Source organism: Alosa pseudoharengus, unplaced genomic scaffold, assembly GCF_046254945.1.
Source record: "Alosa pseudoharengus isolate Yale_2024_CS ecotype anadromous, Long Island Sound unplaced genomic scaffold, YU_APseudo_1.1 YU_APseudo_1.1_scf_21, whole genome shotgun sequence".
Classification (NCBI taxonomy): domain Eukaryota; kingdom Metazoa; phylum Chordata; class Actinopteri; order Clupeiformes; family Clupeidae; genus Alosa; species Alosa pseudoharengus.
In genome coordinates, this window is record NW_027468674.1 from 24,080,887 (window position 1) to 24,105,443 (window position 24,557).

At 42.8% G+C, this 24,557-nt stretch overlaps 1 protein-coding gene across 1 annotated transcript in view; it reads right to left on the bottom strand.

Moving 5' to 3' along the window:
* spag9b (sperm associated antigen 9b) overlaps positions 1 to 24,557 on the bottom strand; it is an 81,822-nt gene that overhangs the window by 27,640 nt on the left and 29,625 nt on the right. The window contains exon 5 of the mRNA XM_076298235.1: positions 3,831 to 3,981. Within this exon, the coding sequence (XP_076154350.1) occupies positions 3,831 to 3,981 (151 nt within the window). The remainder of the gene's footprint in view (positions 1 to 3,830; positions 3,982 to 24,557) is intronic.

A 24,557-nucleotide genomic window follows, 5' to 3' on the forward strand; every position in this document is an offset into this window, starting at 1 on the left:
CCTGGGGCTTAGGAGGAGGCTCGTCCTCAAGCTGCTTGGAAAGAAGGGGGGTCAGTTAGCGAGCGAGGTGGGCCGCGGTCGGCCTCAGCAGAACCCTGTCTGAGGGTAATAAAACACTTCCTCTGTTTCACCCATAGCCCCCCCCTGAGTGCTCGTGTTACCCCGTCCCAGCTGGGGAGCGGAGGAGAGACGGGCAACAGCGCTAGCTTCTGCAGCGCAGCGTGCCATCCCAACACAAGGCTCTGGCCTACAAACAGACACTTCTGGTTTCCCAAACCTTCCCTCATTACAGGGGAACAGGAATCTCCCTCTGATGCAGACCTACAGTACTTGCCTAAATGTCCAGCTAGTTCAAAAGGGTTTAAAATACAACACATAACAAAATAGAAAATGTACGTTAAAACACACAGTGCATGGCTATAGAACCACACAAGTAAAGCTGATACATTTGCAAAAAGAAATTAAAACATTTAGCGATCTAGAACCTGGTGTTACACTTTGACGCTTAGAACTGTCCATTAACCTAATGGGAAGGTTGGTCATTGGTTTCTGTGAATCAAGTTATTTGCAGGTGACGGCCTTCTAAAAAAAGAAACAGTTCACTTCAATTCAATTAATCATGAGATCAGCCATTAATCCAGAGTGAGCACACAGCAATGTCAACTTCAGACAAAGTACAGAGACCTCCAAGCCCTTACCAAAAATAAACCCATAAGCAAGATGAAATATTCAAAAGCATTTCACAAGTCATTAACAATGCTACACAGCTCGGCTTTCCTTCTCTCACACACACACACACACACACACACACACACACACACACACACACACACACACACACACACACACACACACACACACACACACACACACACACACACACACACACACACACACACACACACACACACACACACACACACACACACACACACTCTTTGTTTTCGCTTCCCTCTCAATCTTTCTTTTAGGACACAGTCGTCCTATGGGAGTGCACCCTTCCCACAAGCTGGTATCATCCACTTTCCTTGTTGCCATGGTAGCGGTGGCTCCACCAATCCCAGGCCTGGCATTGTTGTTCTTGCTGACCTCACCTGACAATTAGAAGTCAGTCTGTCTAGAGAGACACCTGATGAGCTCATGCTGTTGTGGTATATGGCTTTGGCAATGGGACCACCACAGCGCAAAAGAGATGTCAAAACAGATGGCTGAGACAAACTCAGAAAGTGTCGAGTCACACAAAACACAAAGGAGCATCTGTGTGTGTGTGTGTGTGTGTGTGTGTGTGTGTGTGTGTGTGTGTGTGTGTGTGTGTGTGTGTTCCACCGTGAAGAGGCTTTTGTGCCACCGGTCTCTGAGGTGGTGCCACCGGCAACTGAGAGGGAGGGCGTGGGACTCGGACCAGCCGACATGAATGCCATTGGTCATCTTGTGACCAACACATTGAAGAAAAACACGCCTCCCTTGTGATGTAATATGAAGTGGATGATCTAAACTATGCAAGAAACTGGACGATTCTGTGCATATTAGCCATGTATGTGTATGTGAACAACATATATATTGGTATTATGTGCACAAAACTGATTTAAAATATTGTTCTGGCAAAGGTTTCAAATTCCTTGCATTGCTTTTATTTATGAAAGCATAATAGACTACTGTGAAAATGCAGGTGTTTCTTATGCAATTAGAGAAAAAAAAAGGCGCACATCTGACCAAGGAGGACGTCATCATGAAATTGCCATGTAATCTTCAGAGACAAAAATAGGCCTTTCCCCCAGCCATAGCAACAGCTCAAGTAGGTCAAATGCTGGCAGACTCAAACATTACGCAGATGAGGAGGAACTAATGAATTTAAATGAACGAAGCTCCACCTCAGCCTGGCACGAGAGGGGCATTAGTTGGGATTGAAAGCAAAGGCATGTAAGAGATTTAAGATGTTGACACTCAGAACAGTCTGGGGAGTAATATCTAGATGATCTGGGGCCCTCATGGCACCTCAAGCAGTCCATCTAAAGGGTGATGATCCATGGGGAACTTTTTGAGAAACATTGCTAAGCAACCACATAACCAGTTTCATGTGTTCTGTTTGGAGGATCATGAAAATTTGCCTACTGATTATTCTCCAGAAAAGAAAAAAATACCAGAGGCAACATGCCAGAACGACAATAGCCAGGGGCATTGCCCAGCAACTGCTCATTATTGTGCCTTGTGTATTATCATTTTAATGATGTCCTAGAAAGGTACCTTCTATATGCGGGACGGGACAGCTAAATTGGAGCACAGATGCTATTTTGTTTGTGTGTGTGTGTGTGTGTGCACACATGTGTGGAAGAAACAAGCTTGCTAATGGATCTTTAAGTGTGTGTGAAAGACTAGACGACGCCACGTCTATCATCATTATCCTCTGAGGTCAAACAGGTAATGCTGCAGAAGTGGTCATAGTATTATGTTCAACATTTGTTTGCTTAATTGACATTTGGTATAAATGTGTATAAATGTGTCTTGGACCCTTATCTTCACAGTACACAAACGCTGAAGACCGTTTCACATCCGCATGAAGAAATAGTCCCGAACTGAAAAAAAACTGAGAGGAAGTGAAACGCTGAATGCTCACAAATTCTTCTCATGATGTTCTGAATGTAGCTACATTGAGAGCATGTGATTTCACAGCGACTCACAGAAGAGAGAGAGACAGTTGGTCTGCCCATCTGGCAAACTGCTACGGAAACATATTAAATACTTAATCAGACGGCATATTCATGAGGGAGCCTGGCGGCATGGTCTCCGTTGACAACAACAGAGGTGGTCTCTACAGGAAAGAGGGAGTTCCAGACACACATTGCCTGTGTGCACTTGACCTTTGAACCTCGCCCCTTTGTCCTGCACAACTACCTCTTCCTGTGGAAATCCTTTCACACCAAAAAAAAAAAAAAAACTCTGTCACTGCAGGGCACTATGCCACCAATTTATTAATGTCCACCAATTTCAGTTCATAACCGTAAACTGAAACTGTGAACAGGAATCTCACCCTTTCCAAAATAAACTCTTTCTACTGTACGAATGCTATCTGTAGTCTTTATGCAGGGCAGCATTAAGATGCTAGTGACCTCAGAGAGCCTCTGCAGTTGGGGTAAGAGGGGTGGGATGTGAGATCACCATTGGCACATCAACCCACTAGCCTGAGTGGCCTTTTCAGACGGAGGCCTTAGGCAGGCTGGGCACGTCCTGGAGGGCCCCCCACTCCACATAGGGCTTCCTCTGGCTTGGCACCTCCTGGTCGGAGGGAGTCTTTTAAACATGCGCTGCCCACAGAAGGAGGCTTTGAGCAAAAGGGAACACAAACTCAATGGGAGCAAAACCGATGGCGTAATCCATTAGGGGACTCGATGAGATCAGAGTGCAATTCCTGGAATTTTGAAAAGGGGCAGAAGACGGACTGTCCTTTGGCTCTTAAAGGGACTCGTCCTGGTTGCTATGGTGCAGAGGAACTACACCGAGCATGAGCTCATGATTCCTACATTAACTATAGGTTCATTCTCCACACGTGTCAGCCTTTCACAAATGGTGAGAAATGGTGTGTATTGAAAACAGAATTGCAAGGTGTAACAGAATACAATAATACATCAAATCCAACTAACAGAGGTAAACAGGGAAACCTGTGAAGTACCTGTGTGAAGAGAGGCTTGGTCTAGCCACCTAGAAACTGGTATTAGAACGTAGCTGGCTAAGGTCAAAAGCTAACTTTCTTTTCAAGATGTTTGAGAAGAGTACTAATGGTCCAGCTCAAACCCTGCTGATGATTGCTCCAAGCAGAGGCCAGGCCTACCCACCTTGAGACTGGTGTTGGAGCGCGGGTGGCTCAGGTCGTTGTATCTCCAGGAGTCTGTCTCCGGAGTCTCCACAACATCTCTTGGAAGGTCAGGGGTCAAAGTCTCGCCGCCTGGCAGGGGGAAGATGCCCATGGAAACTGGACGTTCCTTCCTGCAGTGGACATAAACATGCATTCATCCATTAAAACCAGCACACCACACACACACTTAATTATCAGTTCTCATTTTACACAGTGTGTTTTGAGGCCAGTTCAGAAACAAACAGAATAGGCATTTATGATGATGATTAGACAAAACAAAAGATGTTATTGCGGATCAATGAACATCACAATAGATCAATGAACCAATTATTAACTAATCATTAGTCAGCTATCTGTAACTGAAACAAACTTGATCTTTTAAAAAAACATGTTTAACTGATTGTTAATTCGCTGGGGTAATTCTTTGCTCAGGTCAAGGTGTTGTGTTTACTGCGATGTCCCGCGGGGCCTCGCCATGACAACCCAAGTTAATGTGCATTCAGCTGCCCTTTCTCCTCCCTCCCTCTTTCCATCTCCTGAATTAATGTGAAGGACAAGCGGTGGTCTCCCCACTTCAAAGGGCTCCGCGTTGCCAGGAACTGGCACAGAGAGAAACGCAAGAGGCCCAGTTGCCCTCTCCTCCATCACTTGTCCCCCCCAGCCCCATGTCTTTCTTTCTGTAGTTGTTGCTCTTTCTTATCTTTTATCTGACACAGACACACACATATGTGCATAACCTGCATACGCTGGAAGTACAGTAGTCTTTCTTTTTCTAGGAGTCTCTCTTTTTCTGACACAGACACACACACACACACACACACACACACACACACACAGACACACAAACACACACACACATATGTGCAAAGGCTGCATATGCTGTAAGTACAGTACCCAGACTCTCCACTGTGCATTAAGGTCATTCTTGATTGGCTCCCTTTCTCTCTGGCTCCCTTTCTCTATGACGCTCTTTCTCTTTGACTCTCTGGGTCTCTTGTCTTTCTCTGTGACCACAGCTGGTGTGAATGTGGTTAAGTGTTCAGCTCTATTCACTGCTGCAGGGCTGAACTTGCTGACTGGACATTCTGTTGGGAATGCTGGGCAGAGGCGAGGAGGTCACTACAAGGCCAGCAGTGTGTGTGTGTGTGTGTGTGTGTGTGTGTGTAAGATCACATGGCCCACACAGCACCAAAGAGTAGGAATTGGATTATCCATAGTCAGAGGTTAAACGAACGTTTGCGCACTGCTGAGCACTGAGCAGCATAGACCAAGATGCACCACACCAGTTGCACCATTGATTTCCTATACGCTCCTTCAACACACGTCAATCAGATGTTCATCACCACCGACAGCCTGGCGGCAGTGACAGACAATGACCTGATGGCTAAAAGTTACTTTTGCCAAAACAGCATTGGTTGTGATGATACTTGATATGACTTATTAAAAAGATCCTATGCATGGTGCAAAGGTAAGGAACACCTTTGGTACTGCTTGAGAGCAACTGAATACTCCACTAAGGAATTTGGATGAACCATCCAATTCCAATTTCTACACTCAATGGGCGGAGGTAAAACATTATAATGGCAATTTTTTCCATGTGTGGCAAAAGCTAATGGATGGAAATGAATGTCTTCTGTGGCAAGCACCATAAATTTAGGTCTGTAACATCACGGCAAACAGGAATATAAGGTTTGATGTACAAATTCTACCAAAGTAAGGCAATTCAAGATAGCAGTGGCTCAAAGTCGGTTCTTTAACATAGACACTTTTTAATAATACATTTCCAATACCCTACAAAATATTGTTCTGAAGCAGCATCATCTCAACACAGGATATTGTACCATTTTCATTTGTTTGTTTCCAGAATTAGCATGCAGATGCAGTTGCTCTGCAGCCAATTAATGTGCCTTTAGATGCAATGATAGGTATCCAATGACAACGCTGATGCATATATTAACTTTGACTGTGAGAAAAATCCACATGAAGAAAATGGGTGAAATTGACGAGCTGTCTCAGGAAGAAAGGAAGAACTTTTCCGTCTCAGTAGAGACCTTACTGACTGACTGGCTCAGACTGGCTGCTACTGTGTATAATTCTGTTCTGTGCCTGAAGACCTCCCAGAGCAGCGCTTTCACCCAAACTAATCTTCTCCAGTTCCCCAGCCCTGAGCTGCGCTGCCTGATAACAGAGTTTAAATGGAGAGCCACTGAGGGTCTTGGCTTAAGCCTGACACATGTAGCCCAGGCAATTCCCCCTGGAGACAAACTTTAATCAAAGTCCTGTTTGAATGGGTGCAGAAGATAAATAACATTACCATAGAGACGACAGCTTTTTGCCCAAATAAACACACAGGTCAACACTGTCCACATTATCTGACGTTGAAATACTTCCTCACTCGGAGAGGATCCCCTTCCATTATACCTTGATTGCCCAATTCTGTTACGTCACCCCGATTCTGGCGCTAGGGGTTAGGGCGACGAACAGAAAAAAGTAATCCTTACTATGGCACACAGACAGAGAAAGAGGACATCGTACCAAGGACAGTCTCCGGTCTGTTGCCTGGCCATTAATGCAGTCATCGGGCAGGTGAAAAAGGCAAGTGCTAAGTGTCAAATGCAGAGGCCAGCATTCTGCTGCTGCTGTGCGCATGAGACAGCCCATAATAATAAGCCCACAACAATGGTGAGCTCATCCCCATGGAGACCAGCTCTCAGAGGCTAGGGAACAGAACAGTGAGCCATCACCCCCCGTGTCCCTGCGAGTCCAGCTGAACAACAGCAGCCATGCCCACTGTGCGTGAGAAGGCCCTGGACTGGCAGAGTGCTCTCATAAAAAAACGCCTTACACCCAAAACGTCCCCCTATACAGTGTACACACACGACATCTACCATTACATAATTAATATACATTAATATAATCCTCCTATATATACACACACACACACACATCTACCGTTACATAATTAATATAGTTTAATATAATCCCCCTACACAACATCTAACAACATCTACCATTTATACATCTATTATTATGAACAAACTAATACTAATCAAACAGCATCGACATTCAAACTTTCACTGTCCATCTTGCCATCTCAGACATGTTTACCATGCTGATGTGAGAGTGGGAGGAGAGAGATGTCTACGAGGTAAACACAAAACAAACAGCACTGAAGAAAAGTAGGTCAGATAGGACAGTGATGCCGCGCGAGAGAATGGCCATGATGGTGAGATGGTAAACAAAACAAACAGGAGAGAGAGAGAGACACTGGAGGGAAGACGGTAAAAATGAGCGAGGGAGGATGCTTCATCACAGAGCCATGACAGAGCAGAGTGGCGCAGAGCCGAGGTAGAGGAAAGTGGGACAGAGACGGAGAAAGGAGGGAGGAAGAGGAGGAGGAGGAAGGAGGCAAAACAGTAGCACGCACACAGCACCTCCAAACACACAATCCCGATCATCTCTCCCTCTTTCACACACTTTCTTCTTCCCACCACACCTTCGTTGATGCTTCTCTTTCTCTCCTTCTCTCCCCCCCCCCCTCTCGTTCAGACTTTCTTGCCATTTTCTCTACACCTCTTTCTATTCGGTTATGTCAAACCTCCCCTCCCTCCCTCTCTTCACACATTCCTATCACTCTCTACCTCATTCCTCTCCTGCATTCTCTCTCTCTCTCTCTCTCTCTCTCTCTCTGTACCTGCTGATCCCGGGCAGTGAGTGTGTGAGGGCGGGCAGGCGCCCGGAAACGGAGTAGTGGACGAGCAGCAGCACCGAGAGCGACACCAGCACGGCCGAGTTGACCACCACCGCTCCGCCCACGAAGCCGAACACCAGCAGCAGCATGCAGCCGGGGCTCATGGTGGCCCAACAAGCACCACCACCACCACCGGTGCTGCTGACGCCACCACCACCGCCGCCGTGTGCCTGCCGCTATGGATTCAGCCGTCCGGCGTCCAGTGCTGTCGCGCTCCCGCGCGCAATCCCATCAGCCTTGTGTGGACCGCAGCAGAAGCAGCAGCAGAGATAGCGGCTAGCGACAGGAGCCAAACTGCGTGGAGCGATGTCAAACTGTATGCCGAGCGCTGTGTTTGTGTGTGTGTGTGTGTGTGTGTGTGTGTGTGTGTGTGTGTGTGTGTGTGTGTGTGAGAGAGAGAGAGATGGTAAGCAAGTGTGTGCGAGAGAGTGAGAGAGAAAAGGGGGAAGAGAGGAGTACCGGTGAATGTATGTGAGCGAGAGACAGAGAGGGAAAAAGTGTCAGTGAGCGTGCGAGAGAGAGAGAGCGTGTGTGTGTATGTGTGTGTTTGTGAGTATGTGTGAGGCTGCAGTTGCACTCAGAGTGGTGACGTCGCGCCTCCCTCCCCGACACACACAGGCGCAGGCAGAGAGAGAGTGAGCGAGTGATGAGAAAAAGAAGACCAGCTGTCTCCAGCCGCTTTGTGATCCCCCTCCTCTCTCTCTCTCCTCTCTTCTCTCTCTTTCCTCTCTCGCTGTGATCCTCTCCTCTCTCTTCTCTCTCTCTCTCTCCTCTCTCTCTGTGATCCCCCTCCTCTCTCTTCTCCCCTCTCTCTCTCTCTCTCTCTCTCTCTCTCTCACACTCCCTCCCTCTCCTCTCTCTCTCACTCTCTCTTCTCTCTCTCTCTCTCTGAGGAGCTGCTCTTTCTCCTTTGAGGCAGGCTAAATAATGAATAGGGCTGATGCCACCTCACTGCTATGCGGATGGCTCCCTCCTTGCCTCTCTCTGTTGTTCTCGGTCTCCCCCCCCCCTCTCTGTCGCTGTCTCTTAGGCTGCAGCATCACCCAAACAACTCATTCCAAACAACCCCACCCCCCACCCCTGCTTGCTGGTAAAGACGCTCCTCCATAACCGTGGGAGCGGGAGACAAGGCTACAGCAGAGAATTGCTCCTTTATCCTCCTTACAGTTGATCCAAAAAAAAGAGGACAAATCCCAGAATCTGTTGCCAAGAGACTATTCAAATTGAAAATAAAAACACTTTTTCTTGATAAAATAATTGAGGCTATTGATCACTGACAATGTCATTTTTTTTTATTTAGGACTGCAGCTATGCCATTATCAGTATATTACAGTTTACACAAGTGCAAGATCATGCAAATTCACGGAGGTATACAGTAATACTGAGGGTCTAGCCTAGGTTGTGGACTCAATGCATGCATTTATGGTTGCAATCACTGAATTAGACGGATATAAAAAGGCCTCAACATTCAGTGTTGCACTGCATGCTGAACCACACAGAGCATCAGCTGCCTATGTCTAAACCACTGGCTTAGTTTCATGCCACTGCCTAGCTTAGCTTCAGTTACTCACTCAGTCAGTCAGTCAGTCAGTCAGTCACAATTTCAAAAGTAATCCATTAATCCTCTCATTCAGCAGATGGACAGCCAGCTTCTATTCACTCAACACACGCGCAGACGACGGTCAGCCATGATGTTATCAATAAAGCACACAACTACAACCAGCAGTTTATGGGGATACACAGAACTGCTGCTCAGCTGCTGGGGCAAATATGCAATGGGACATTAAATTCATATGTAAAATGTGTGTTTTAGCCGATACAGGAGAAAAAAAATGCATCTGCACACAATTGGATAGACCTAACCAATTAGAGCAACTAAATAGCCTACTATAAATCATGTAGGGAGAACAGCCAAAACATCCTTCTCAACAAATACCTCAATAGCTGTTTTCCATTAGTTTTTTTTAAAGCTATTGCGCTGTCAATATCTCGAACAACAGACGCAATAGCGAAACCTAAACATCTAGCTTTTCTAGCAACAGCCAAAAAAAAAAAAAATCAACCAAAGCACGTTGCTCATCTGTCCATCATCATAAATGCCCAGACGATTTGATTGGTGCGCCCAGTTTTCATACAAGCATAAAGGCTTCTCAATGGAACCGGAAGTGACAACCGAATTTCCCGACCTCAAATTTTGTGGCCGGGGGTTAAATTCGGCCTGGCTTCCAGGCTAGTTGACCGTAGTTTCAGACTGTTAATGTAAGTGAATGTATTTGAAAAAGATGTGGGCTGTTCCTAATGTACACTGTGCTCTCTCCAACAAGCAAGGTACATTTCTCCCAAGGTATCAATAAAAGCTAAATTGAAATGATCTAATCTTGTGCACAAACACAAAATAAACATACAGCAACTTTTACACATCCAAGTGAAAGGAAACATCCTTTCGGGACAGACACCCTGGTAGGGGTGGGCGATATGGACAAAAAATAATATCTCGATATTTTTTGTGATTTTGACGATAACGATAATTAGTCGATATCCTTTAAAAAAATGTTGTAAAAATTCTGAGTCGCTTTACAGCTCATTATTTATAAGTAGCATCAATACAATACTAATAACCTAACCTGTGACTTTTTAACCAAATCAACCAATGCATTGTCACTCTGACACATTCCAATTCTGCCCCCACTAGAGTGTGTGGCAATGACATGAGAAAGTCTGAAGCTGAAGTTCCTTTCAAAAACCTTTACTTAGGATTCACTGTAAAATGAAGCAGACCAACAGAGTGCATCTCAGTTATTTCCTTCGATGTTTTGTTTAAGAGCAATCATGTAGGTTAGCATTCCAAGTTACAGAATAGAAACTAATGCGTTAGCTTATGGCTAATGTATATGAGAAATCCCATAGAGATGCTAACGGTTAGCATAATCGATAAACGTAAATATTTAGACCAAACTTCAGTCCATTTACAAAAGGGTTACATGAGAAGAGTTCTTTGCTTACAAAGTACTCAAAGGCCTCCATATAATACCATGTAGGAAAAAACGTGACTGTCTCATCAATGCTACTTTAACAGAAGTAGCCGCACAAAATCCCAAGTAGTCTAGCTGCACAAAATAAACATTAGGCATGCGTGTGACAACGTGGACCCACTAGTGATCATGTGACACTTGCTCTGCAGCAGCCAGGGGCTTCTCTCATACACCTCCTGGTTTTAGTGAATGTATGAGGTTTCAATGCCTGATTTCGGGTGTTATTTCCCCATAAGTAATTTAAATACTCGATAATGTAATATTTGTAATGGATTTGCACATCGTTAAAACAACAATCACGATATTATCGCAGACGATATATATCGCCCACCCCTACACCCTGGGCGTGTTGGAAGACATACCAACAGTGGAGCGGAGGGACACCCCCCCCCCCCCGGAATTCTCATGGGAGTGCCATAACTCCATGAAGCATGACCCTGGACAAAAACAGCCAGAGTTGCTCATTCACACCAGTGAGGCCAGTGAGATGAAGTTGTGTTGATGAGCATCTTCATCGCCCTTCCTCATCCTCCTGCGCTCATCGCACTGCTGTGTGCGGGCGTCACTGGGCCACTCCGTCCCTCTGCAGGGAGATGCTCTGCTACAGCTCTGCTCCGCACTTCATTAGCGGTGTCAAGCGGATTTTCTCAAACAGAGCTCTGCCAAGACTACCCCTCCCTACCCCCTCCCTGCAATCGCACACCCCTCTGTTCTCTGGCTCTCTTATTCTCTCGCTCAGCTACCATCTCTGGCCCCCTCTCTCGGTATCTCTCCCTCTCTCTTATTATATAAACTCTTTCTTCCTCATTTCGCGCGCTCTCTCTCTCTCTCTCTCTCTCTCTCTCTCCTTTGCTTAACCTACTTCACACCTTTCTCTCTCTTCTTTGCTTAACCTACTGTCTCACTTTCTCTCTCTCTCCCTCTCAACCTACTGTCTCACATTATCTCTCTCTCTCTCTCTCTCTCTCAACCTACAGTCTCTCTCTCTTTCTCTCATCCTCTCTCTGTCTCCCTCTCTCTCTCTCCATCTCTCATTCACTTCATTCTGGCTCCGTTCATCACCTGCTCTGCTGCGCTGTGGAGGGAAGAAGATGCTTCCTGACCTACATTCTGCTCAGCACCCAGCAGATAGAGACGGAGCCAGAGGCAAAGGTGTGGGCACAGAATGAGAGCACGCAATACACACACAGTCTCACACACACGTGTCCTCATACAAACTAATGTAAACAACCAAACCCATAGCCATGCAGAAAGGATCTGTCCAGAGGAAAGACATCAGACATCAGCAGTGGCAATGGCTAATTTATTGGGTGTGTCTCTCTGTATAACCTTTATCAGGCTTGAATACACTTCAGTTTATCAATATAGATGCTGAATTTCAATGTCTGCCCGTTATTAGCAGTGGCTTAGTGTGCAAGAGCACAAGGGCAATTTGGCTAGACAAGACAGGATGGCCCACTTCGGTCAGGGAATTTAGTTAAGTTATTAAGTCACCCTGTTGAGGGTGATGTACTTTGCCATTGCCAAGAATCTGATATTAACAAATGTACATCAGGGCTTAGTCACAAAGCACTTTATCTTCATGCCAAGAGTACTCTGAAATCACACTTAATCTTTATCATTAAAAAGTCTTCTCCAGAAGCCTATTCACAAAGCAGCTAAGACTTTTACTAAGGGAAAAAAAGCTACGGCTCCTAAGATTACAGAAAGGCTTGGTTGCTTTGGCTGATAGGGCTGCACAATTAATCGATTTTTAATCGAAATCGCAATTTGAACTAATGCAATTAGCTAACCGCTAAGGTTGCAATTAATTGTGCAGCTCACAACTCTGTCCCAGTGGTTAATCTTTCTATATCTATGATTTATATTCATGTCATACTCAGACTTTATATTAATGTCATACACTGTGACAGACAGGGAAGCTCATCTAACAGGAGTGCTGTGCTTCACATGCCCTGGGCATGCTCACCAATCAGAAGTAGCCAAACTTAAAGAAAAAACATTGGAATATTGAACTGAAGCTGACTTTCAAAAATTCTATCGCAATTACCTGCAAATCGTGCAGCCCTAATGGCTGACACAAATTCTTCTGCACACGCTTGATTACAATGACCTTGGTGATTGGCTGAGGAGTCACCGGCCAGTACCAGTGAGTAAGCAATCGGTATGCACTAACTGGCCAATCACAAAGAGCTACAGATTGATAAACAAACAAACAAAGACGACAGGTTACAAATGAAATAATATCCAAATATGTTACCGAAAATGAGCATCTGCACCCAGTTTTAATAATGCATTTTATGATGTATGGATAGACGGGAACTAGTTGGGGGCCAAGCAGCGAAGCTGCGAGGCAACCCTTAGTGATTCTATGAATTCTTATTATTGGGGGCCAAGCAGCGAAGCTGCGAAGGCACCCATTGTGTTTCTATGATTTCTTACTATTATTATTATTATTATTAAACATCTTTCCTCTGCCATTGGAGTCTATGGCAGCCCATAGAACCGTCTGGTAAAAAGTTGTGAAATTTGGCACACTGATTGGGGACAGTCCCATGATTAATTTCTCCAAGTTTCATGTTGGCACCTTGACCACTCTAGCGCCACCAACAGGCCAAAGTTGGACTTGCGTTCACGCACGTAACTTTTGACCCGTATGCCCGATTGTCACAAATGAGGTATCGTTGGAATCGTTGGACCAAGCCGAGTTCAACGCACCCTATGACGTCATTTTCCGCCATGATGGATTTTCCGCCATTTTGGATTTCATCAAAATCACTTAAAATGTATCAGGGGTCACATATTTTGTCCAATCGACACCAAACTTCACAGATATCATCTACAGACCATGCCTCATTAATGCATTGCTTTTTGTCTCCGGAACTAAAACCGTTCGCGCGTAACAGCCAATCGAAATTTGTATCGAAGCCTCCAAACAGGAAGTGAGCTCATATCTCAGCAACCCATTGATCTATCATAACCAAACTTAGTCCATGGACTCAGGACCCAATCAGGGGGACGCTCAAGAAATCTGGTGACCTTTGACCTCTAGGGGGCGCTGTAATTAAGAAACATGCGTTTTGGCCTGTAGCTGCAGTTGTGCTTAGAATTAAAACGCACTAGTGGTGTCTGGTAATACTGTTGGAGGTCCTTAGGCTGACCCAAGCCAACTTGTGATGTCATCGTAATTGATTCGGCCGCCATATTGGATTTAATCAAAAACACGTACAAGTTTTCGCAGGTCACAAATTTCAGCGGATCCTCACCAAAATTGGCAGAGACCATCTTCAGACCATGCATGATGAGTGCATTGATTTCTGGAACAATTGAAAGAAGCATTGGCCGGTACCAGCCAATCGAAATTTGTGGCGAAGCCGCCAAACAGGAAGTGATTTCATATCTCAGCAACGCTTTCATGTATCAAAACCAAACTTAGTACATGTACCTCCGACCCCATCGGCAGGACGCTCAAGAAATTTGGTGACATTTGACCTCTAGGGGGCTCCGTAATTGACAAAAATGCATTTTGGCCAGTAGTTGCTGATGCGCATTATTTTGCAATGGAAGTCAATGGCAGCCCATAGAACCGTCTGGTAAAAAGTTATAAAATTTTGCACACTAATTGGGGACAGTCCAATAATTCATTTCACCAAGTTTCATGCCGGCACCTCAAGCGCTCTAGCGCCACCAACAGGCCAAAGTTGGATTTTTGTTCACGGACGTAACTTTTGACCTGTTGACCCGAATGGCAAAATGAGGTATCATTGGAATCCTTGGGCCAAGCCGAGTTCAACACACCCTATGACGTCAATTTTTGACCTCTATATTTAAATCACAGCAAGTGTGATCATATCTCAGTCAATCTTTAATTTTTGATGTGAAACTGATGACAGCAAGTTCCATCCAGTTCATTCTAAAGCGTGCGTGCAAGGGTGGGGCGGGGTGGGATGGGCAGGGGCGGTTGCGGCGGTGGGCTGGCTGGGGGAGGGGGCGGCGACACTCAGCCCTGGTTCAGCTCCACAAAATCAGTTATGTTTTGATGTGAAACTTGACCTTGTAACTCAGCCAATCTTGGGTTGTATGGCATGGAACTTGCTGTGACTGCTTAAGGCTATATGTCTGATGCAACGGCATTGACTTACATGGCAAATCTGGCCTGTCTGCTTGGCCCCCACATTGCTGCTTGCAGCTATATTTGGGGGCCAAGCAGCGAAGCTGCAGGGCAACCCTTAGTGTTTCTATGAATTCTTACTATTATTAGGGGTCCGAGCAGCGTAGCTGCAGGAACCCTATTGTTTCTGTACCGTTCATTTTTTGGCCAAAATTCTGTAAAAGTCATACTGCAGCCTAAACCGTAACTCCAAAACTCTTGAAATTTTCAGGTATGGTTACCAGTACCCCCCTCTACCCATAACCCAAAATTTGGGGTACTGCACCCAAAGGTGGCGCTATTGAAAAAAAAAGTTAATTATGCTTATTTCTCCTTACCAGATTCACCTAGACTCAAAATTCCTTCAGAATATTAATCTCTAAACTCAGATGCATCTTTTTGGCCCTGGTCTTATGGTCTACAAATGTTTACTTTTTCCACAATTTCATGGAAAAGCCAAACATTATAAAAAGTTTCACACTCTTCAAAAATAATCGAATCTTCACCAAAATTCTCACAGACAATGTTTAGACCAAGCCTCACAAAAGTTATCGCTCAGAATTTTGATATTTTGTTCCATTTCAGAGATATAGGCCAATAAAGTTAGACCACTTAGGCCTTTTTTCCTAGATCACCTATATTCCTATAAACCGTAAGTCCTAGAAACTTGACATTTTCAAGTATTGTTACCAGTAACCCCCACTACCCATAACCCAAATTTGGGGTACTGCACCCAAAGGTGGCGCTCTTGTCAAAAACGCTTATTTCTCCTTACCAGATTCACCTAGACTCAAAATTCTTTCATCATATTAATCTCTACATTCAGATGCATCTTTTTCACCCTGGTCTTATGCTCTAAAAATGTTTACTTTTGCCACAATTTCAGAGAAAAGCCAAACATCATAAAAAGTTTCACAGGCTTCAAAAATTATCAAATCTTCACCAAAATTCTCACAGACAATGTTTAGACTAAGCCTCACAAAAGTTATCAAAAGAATTTGGATACGTTGTTCCATTTCAGAGATATAGGCCAATAAAGTTCGACCACTCAGCCCATTTCTCCTATATCACCTATATTCCTATATGAGTAATTTTTTTTCTTGGATAACAACCATACAACCATCATTAGGTGGATACCATTAACAGTGCACATTTTCAGATATGTACTCTTTTTTATAAAGCCCTTAATTCTATTGTCAAATGTATGCTAGGAATTTTCTTGATGTTGTGTGTTTGCCAACACACATTTTCACCATTTGAATGTGACTGCTCAATGTGTATGATTGTCAGTGGCAGAGTGGGATAATGCCTAGTGCTGGTGTTTGTTAGGTTGAGAGTTCGAATCCTGCTAGAGCTTTAGGCTCAAGATGCACATGCTATTGGTTATTGAAGATTCACACTATTGAACAGCACCTGAATGACATCAGACAATTAACATTCACACTCATTAGTTGCCAAGAATCAGAATGCCGACACACTCTATGACATATAGGGGAACTTCTTTGTTTACTATTTTTCCTTCATCATTAAGTCTATCATATTTATATTTCATCCATTACTGTTCTTCCCTATAAATGTCTAATTGCCCCAGAATATCCAAAAGTTTTCAGGTGTGCTCTTTCAGGAAAGCCCTTCATTTTATTGTCAAATGTATACTTGGAGTTTTTCTTGTGTGTTTACCAACACACATTTTCACCATTTGAATGTGACTGCTGAATGTGTATGATTGTCAGTGGCTCAGTGGGATAATGCCTAGTGCTGGTGTTTGTTAGGTTGAGGGTTCGAATCCCCGGTAGTGCTTTAGGCTCTAGCTCGAATACTATTGGTTATTGAAGATTCACACCATTGAACAGCACCTGAATGACATCAGGCAATCAACATTCACACTCATCAGTTGCCAAGAATCAGAATGCCGAGACACTCTATGACATTCAGGGGAACTTCTTTGTTTACTATTTTTCCTTCATCATTAAGTCTATCATATTTATATTTAATCTATTAGTGTTCATCTCTACAAATGTCTAATCGCCCCTCCATGCTTGGAGTTTTTCTTGTGTGTTTACCAATACACATTTTCACCATGTGAATGTGACTGGCCAACATGTAGGATTGACAGTGGCTCAGTGGGATAATGCCTTGTACTGGTGATCCTTAGGTTGAGAGTTCAAATCCCACTTGAGGCATTAGTGGGTTGTGGATGTTCGCATACTACAATAGAATGCTGTTGGGTTGTGGAGGTTAACACACTATAACATTACAGCTACTTGTCAATATGGACTTGTAGTGCAAGGCAAGTATTACTGTATAAGCTGTAGGCTATAATTATTTGTTATTCTTATAATATTTGTCATTTCTTATACATATTTAGTCGGCTCTTCCACTTGACAGAACAACTCTATATCGGTTAAGGATGTCACGCATGAAACAATGCTGCAGAAACACGAAAATATGACTTTGAGTTTAGTAGGCTATAATTTTCAGTTCCTGTTTATCTATTGCACAATGGGTAATAATTTAAAGGAATCGTGTTGCAGTCTTGTAAATAGTGACCCTGCAAGATCCCTAGTCATTGCAAAATCATAGTCTGTGACTTAAAACTCTACTACTTGTCTTTAGATGTGAGAGGGTCTGAGACTGTAGTCTTTCAAAAATCTTTTCCAAATCTTTGCAAATCTTTCCAAAGTTTACCTGCTGGGAAACCCTGTAGCTCCGGAGCAGGGGCTCAGACCAGGATAAATTGTTTGCTCGCCCTCAGTTCGCTCTTTTGTTCATCTCAACCCAGCACTCCAGTGTGTCCTGCTCTGTGTGCGTCTTTGAGTTAACGTAAGTCATCACTTTAATCACCCTCACTATGACTTTTGTGATGTTTATCAGTTTGTAGAGTAGCTCTGCCATCATGTGTAAAGTTAAGGTCTTTGTTTGTTGGTTTGGTGTGTTGGAGTCCCATGTGAGAGATGATTAGGTGATGTTGGTTGACTTGGGATGTCAAGTATTGTTTAGTTGTACCTTATATAGCCATATGATTTCAGTTTTTTGTTCAAATGTCAATTGGTTTGTTTGTGAGTTGGGATCTGTACTGATTTACCCCATTTCACTGATTACTCCATTTTCTGTTTGTTTCCTCTTTGATGCAGCACACATACAAGTAAAGAACAAAAGAACAGATGAATTGAAACTCAAATAAAGTTAACTTGTGTTGCACCGAAACCTGCCATCTCCGTGTAATCACTCCATACCATTGAGCCTTCTGAGTCACACCATTGAACAGCACCTGAATGACATCAGGCAATTAACATTCACACTCATTACACACTGCTGGTGTTTGTTAGGTTGAGAGTTCGAATCCTGCTAGAGCTTGAAGCTCAAGATGCACATGCTATTGGTTATTGAAGATTGACACCATTGAACAGCACCTGAATGACATCAGGCAATTAACATTCACACTTCTTTGTTTACTATTTTTCCTTCATCATTAAGTCTATCATATTTATATTTCATCCATTAATGTTCTTCTCCATACATGTCTAATTGCCCCAGAATATCCAAAAGTTTTCAGGTGTACGCTTTCAGGAAAGCCCTTCATTTTATTGTCAAATGTATACTTGGAGTTTTTCTTGTGTGTTTACCAACACACATTTTCACCATGTGAATGTGACTGCCTATTATGTCGGATTGTTAGTGGCTCAGAGGGATAATGCCTAGTGCTGGTGTTTGTTAGGTTGAGAGTTCGAATCCTGCTAGAGCTTTAGGCTCAATATGCACATGCTATTGGTTATTGAAGAGTCACACCATTGAACAGCACCTGAATGACATCAGGCAATCAACATTCACACTCATTAGTTGCCAAGAATCAGAATGCCGACACACTCGAAAACATATAGGGGAACTTCTTTGTTTACTATTTTTCCTTCATCATTAAGTCTATCATATTTATATTTCATCCATTACTGTTCTTCTCTACAAATGTCTAATTGTCCCAGAATTTCCAAACGTTTTCAGGTGTTCTCTTTCAGGAAAGCCCTTCATTTTATTGTCAAATGTATACTTGGAGTTTTTCTTGTGTGTTTACCAATACACATTTTCACCATGTGAATGTGACTGGCAAAGATGTAGGATTGACAGTGGCTTAGTGGGATAATGCCTTGTACTGGTCATCCTTATGTTGAGAGTTCAAATCCAACCTGAAGCATTAGTGTTAAAATACTGTTGGGTTGTGGAGGTTAGCATACTAGAATAGAATGCTGTTGGGTTGTGGAGGTTAGCACACTATAACATTACAGCATTACAGCTACTTGTCAATATGGACTTGTAGTGCAAGGCAAGTATAACTGTATAATTATACGCTGTTTATCTTATTGACTCCGACACAGAACCCACCACCACAAATACAATTCAATTCTGTGGGAAACACTGCCTTCCATTATCAAACCCTTCATCTTATCCACAACAAATAAATAGTCCTGTAGAATCAAGTATTGTTAGAATACTGTTGGGTTGTGGAGGTTAGCACACTAAAGCACAGGGTAATCCTAATTTTATGCATCAAATTTATTCCAATCCAACTCAAAAGTTTTGAACGACACAAAGTGAAGGTTTTATCCAGATCAAAACCAAGAATAGATTATGTGATCTAATCCAATTTCAGGATCCTTGTTTCCCTTTGAACAACCCATTTTCAAGATTTGATCCAATCCGATAGCTGAAATCCGGTAACTGAAATCCGATAACCGAAATCCGATCACGTTTCTTTTGAACAATTGTGCCCAAACAATCAAAGCATATATAAAACTAAAAAGCTATGCTATCATGTTCGTTTTGCTCGGACCCCGTAAATCACCGCTTGCGGTTATATTTATTGGGGGCCAAGCAGCGAAGCTGCGAAGGCACCCATTGTGTTTCTATTTTTTCTTATTATTATTATTAGGGGTCCGAGCAGCGTAGCTGCAGGAACCCTATTGTTTCTGTACCGTTCATTTTTTGGCCAAAATTCTGTAAAAATCATACTGCAGCCTAAACCGTAACTCCAAAACTCTTGAAATTTTCAGGTATGGTTACCAGTACCCCCCTCTACCCATAACCCAAAATTTGGGGTACTGCACCCAAAGGTGGCGCTATTGAAAAAAAAAGATAATTATGCTTATTTCTCCTTACCAGATTCACCTAGACTCAAAATTCTTTCAGAATATTAATCTCTAAACTCAGATGCATCTTTTTGGCCCTGGTCTTATGGTCTACAAATGTTTACTTTTTCCACAATTTCATGGAAAAGCCAAACATTATAAAAAGTTTCACACTCTTCAAAAATAATCGAATCTTCACCAAAATTCTCACAGACAATGTTTAGACCAAGCCTCACAAAAGTTATCGCTCAGAATTTTGATATTTTGTTCCATTTCAGAGATATAGGCCAATAAAGTTAGACCACTTAGGCCTTTTTTCCTAGATCACCTATATTCCTATAAACCGTAAGTCCTAGAAACTTGACATTTTCAAGTATTGTTACCAGTACCCCCCACTACCCATAACCCAAATTTGGGGTACTGCACCCAAAGGTGGCGCTCTTGTCAAAAACGCTTATTTCTCCTTACCAGATTCACCTAGACTCAAAATTCTTTAATCATATTAATCTCTACATTCAGATGCATCTTTTTCACCCTGGTCTTATGCTCTAAAAATGTTTACTTTTGCCACAATTTCAGAGAAAAGCCAAACATCATAAAAAGTTTCACAGGCTTCAAAAATTATCAAATCTTCACCAAAATTCTCACAGACAATGTATAGACAAAGCCTCACAAAAGTTATCAAAAGAATTTGGATACGTTGTTCCATTTCAGAGATATAGGCCAATAAAGTTCGACCACTCAGCCCATTTCTCCTATATCACCTATATTCCTATATGAGTAATTTTTTTTTCTTGGATAACAACCATACAACCATCATTAGGTGGATACCATTAACAGTGCACATTTTCAGATATGTACTCTTTTTTATAAAGCCCTTAATTCTATTGTCAAATGTATGCTAGGAATTTTCTTGATGTTGTGTGTTTGCCAACACACATTTTCACCATTTGAATGTGACTGCTCAATGTGTATGATTGTCAGTGGCTGAGTGGGATAATGCCTAGTGCTGGTGTTTGTTAGGTTGAGAGTTCGAATCCTGCTAGAGCTTTAGGCTCAAGATGCACATGCTATTGGTTATTGAAGATTCACACTATTGAACAGCACCTGAATGACATCAGACAATTAACATTCACACTCATTAGTTGCCAAGAATCAGAATGCCGACACACTCTATGACATATAGGGGAACTTCTTTGTTTACTATTTTTCCTTCATCATTAAGTCTATCATATTTATATTTCATCCATTACTGTTCTTCTCTATAAATGTCTAATTGCCCCAGAATATCCAAAAGTTTTCAGGTGTACTCTTTCAGGAAAGCCCTTCATTTTATTGTCAAATGTATACTTGGAGTTTTTCTTGTGTGTTTACCAACACACATTTTCACCATTTGAATGTGACTGCTGAATGTGTATGATTGTCAGTGGCAGAGTGGGTTAATGTCTAGTGCTGGTGTTTGTTAGGTTGAGAGTTCGAATCCTGCTAGAGCTTTAGGCTCAAGATGCACATGCTATTGGTTATTGAAGATTCACACTATTGAACAGCACCTGAATGACATCAGACAATTAACATTCACACTCATTAGTTGCCAAGAATCAGAATGCCGACACACTCTATGACATATAGGGGAACTTCTTTGTTTACTATTTTTCCTTCATCATTAAGTCTATCATATTTATATTTCATCCATTACTGTTCTTCTCTATAAATGTCTAATTGCCCCAGAATATCCAAAAGTTTTCAGGTGTACTCTTTCAGGAAAGCCCTTCATTTTATTGTCAAATGTATACTTGGAGTTTTTCTTGTGTGTTTACCAACACACATTTTCACCATGTGAATGTGACTGCCTAATATGTCGGATTGTTAGTGGCTCAGAGGGATAATGCCTAGTGCTGGTGTTTGTTAGGTTGAGAGTTCGAATCCTGCTAGAGCTTTAGGCTCAAGATGCACATGCTATTGGTTATTGAAGAGTCACACCATTGAACAGCACCTGAATGACATCAGGCAATCAACATTAACACTCATTAGTTGCCAAGAATCAGAATGCCGACACACTCGAAGACATATAGGGGAACTTCTTTGTTTACTATTTTTCCTTCATCATTAAGTCTATCATTTTTATATTTCATCCATTACTGTTCTTCTCTACAAATGTCTAATTGTCCCAGAATTTCCAAACGTTTTCAGGTGTTCTCTTTCAGGAAAGCCCTTCATTTTATTGTCAAATGTATACTTGGAGTTTTTCTTGTGTGTTTACCAATACACATTTTCAGCATGTGAATGTGACTGGCAAAGATGTAGGATTGACAGTGGCTTAGTGGGATAATGCCTTGTACTGGTCATCCTTATGTTGAGTGTTCAAATCCCACCTGAAGCATTAGTGTTAAAATACTGTTGGGTTGTGGAGGTTAGCATACTAGAATAGAATGCTGTTGGGTTGTGGAGGTTAGCACACTATAACATTACAGCATTACAGCTACTTGTCAATATGGACTTGTAGTGCAAGGCAAGTATAACTGCATAATTATACGCTGTTTATCTTATTGACTCCGACACAGAACCCACCACCACAAATACAATTCAATTCTGTGGGAAACACTGCCTTCCATTATCAAACCCTTCATCTTATCCACAACAAATAAATAGTCCTGTAGAATCAAGTATTGTTAGAATACTGTTGGGTTGTGGAGGTTAGCACACTATAATGTTACAGCACAGGGTAATCCTAATTTTATGCATCAAATTTATTCCAATCCAACTCAAAAGTGTTGAACGACACAAAGTGAAGGTTTTATCCAGATCAAAACCAAGAATAGATTATGTGATCTAATCCAATTTCAGGATCCTTGTTTCCCTTTGAACAACCCATTTTCAAGATTTGATCCAATCCGATAGCTGAAATCCGGTAACTGAAATCCGATAACCGAAATCCGATCACGTTTCTTTTGAACAATTGTGCCCAAACAATCAAAGCATATGTAAAACTAAAAAGCTATGCCATCATGTTCGTTTTGCTCGGACCCCGTAAATCACCGCTTGCGGTTATATTTATTATTATTATTTAACATCTTTCCTCTGCCATTGGAGTCTATGGCAGCCCATAGAACCGTCTGGTAAAAAGTTGTGAAATTTGGCACACTGATTGGGGACACTCCAATATTTTATTTCACCAAGTTTCATGCCTCCCTGTCGAACCCTCTAGCGCCACCAACAGGCCAAAGTTGGATGTGCGTTCACGCACGTAACTTTTGACCCGTTTGCCCGATTGTCAAAAATTTGGTATCGTTGGAATCCTTGGACCAAGCCGAGTTCAACGCACTCTATGACGTCAATTTCCGCCATGATGGATTTTCCGCCATTTTGGATTTTGTCAAAAACCTTTAAAAAGTTTCACGCCTCACATAGTTTGTCCGATTTTCACGAAACTTAGCACATAACATCTTCAGACCAAGCCGCACAAAAGTTATCGATTTTCATCTTCGGAACTAAAACCGTTTTCCCGTAACAGCCAAACGAAATATGCGGCGAAGCCGCCAAACAGGAAGTGAGCTCATATCTCAGCAACCCTTTCATCTGTCATAACCAAACTTAGTACATGGACTTATATCCCCATCTGTAGGGCACTCAAGAAATCTGGTGACCTTTGACCTCTAGGGGGCGCTGTAATTAGTGAAAATGCATTTTGGCCTGTAGCTGCTGTTGTGCTTAGAATTAAAACGCACTAGTGGTGTCTGGTAATACTGTTGGAAGTCCTTAGGCCGACCCAAGCCAACTTGTGATGTCATCGTAATTGATTCGGCCGCCATATTGGATTTAATCAAAAACATGAATAAATATTCGCATGTCACAAATTTCAGCTGATCCTCACCAAAATTGGCAGAGACCATCTTCAGACCATTCCTTATCAGTGTATTTTTTTCTGGAACAATTGACAGAAGCGTTCGCCTGTAACATCCAATCGAAATTTGCGGCGAAGCCGCCAAACAGGAAGTGAGCTCATATCTCAGCAACCCATTCATCTATCATAACCAAACTTAGTCCATGCACTCAGGACCCAATGAGGGGGACGCTCAAGAAATTTGGTGACCTTTGACCTCTAGGGGGCTCTGTAAATGGCAAAAATGTATTTTGGCCTGTAGTTGCTGCATTATTCTGCAATGGAGGTCAATGGCAGCCCATAGAACCGTCTGGTTCATCCTGATGATGCACAAATAATTTGGTGACCTTTGACCTCTATGGGGCATTGAAATCACAGCAAGCATGATCGATCATATCTCAATCGATCTTTTATTTTTGATGTGAAACTGATACAGCAAGTTCCATTCAATTAATTCTAATGATTGCGTGCATGGGTGGGGCAGGGTGGGACGGGCAGGGGCGATTGCAGCGGTGAGTTGGCTGGGTGAGGGGGCGGCGACACTCAGCCCTGGTTCAGCCCCACAAAATCAGTTATGTTTTGATGTGAAACTTGACCTTGTAACTCAGCCATTCTTGGGTTGTTTGACATGGAACTTGCTGTGACTGCTTGATGCTATATGCCTGATGCCACGGCATTGAGTTTCATGCCAAATCTGGCCTGCTGAACTGCCTGCTTGGCCCCCACATTGCTGCTTGCAGCTATATTTATTATTTAACATCTTTCCTCCGCCAT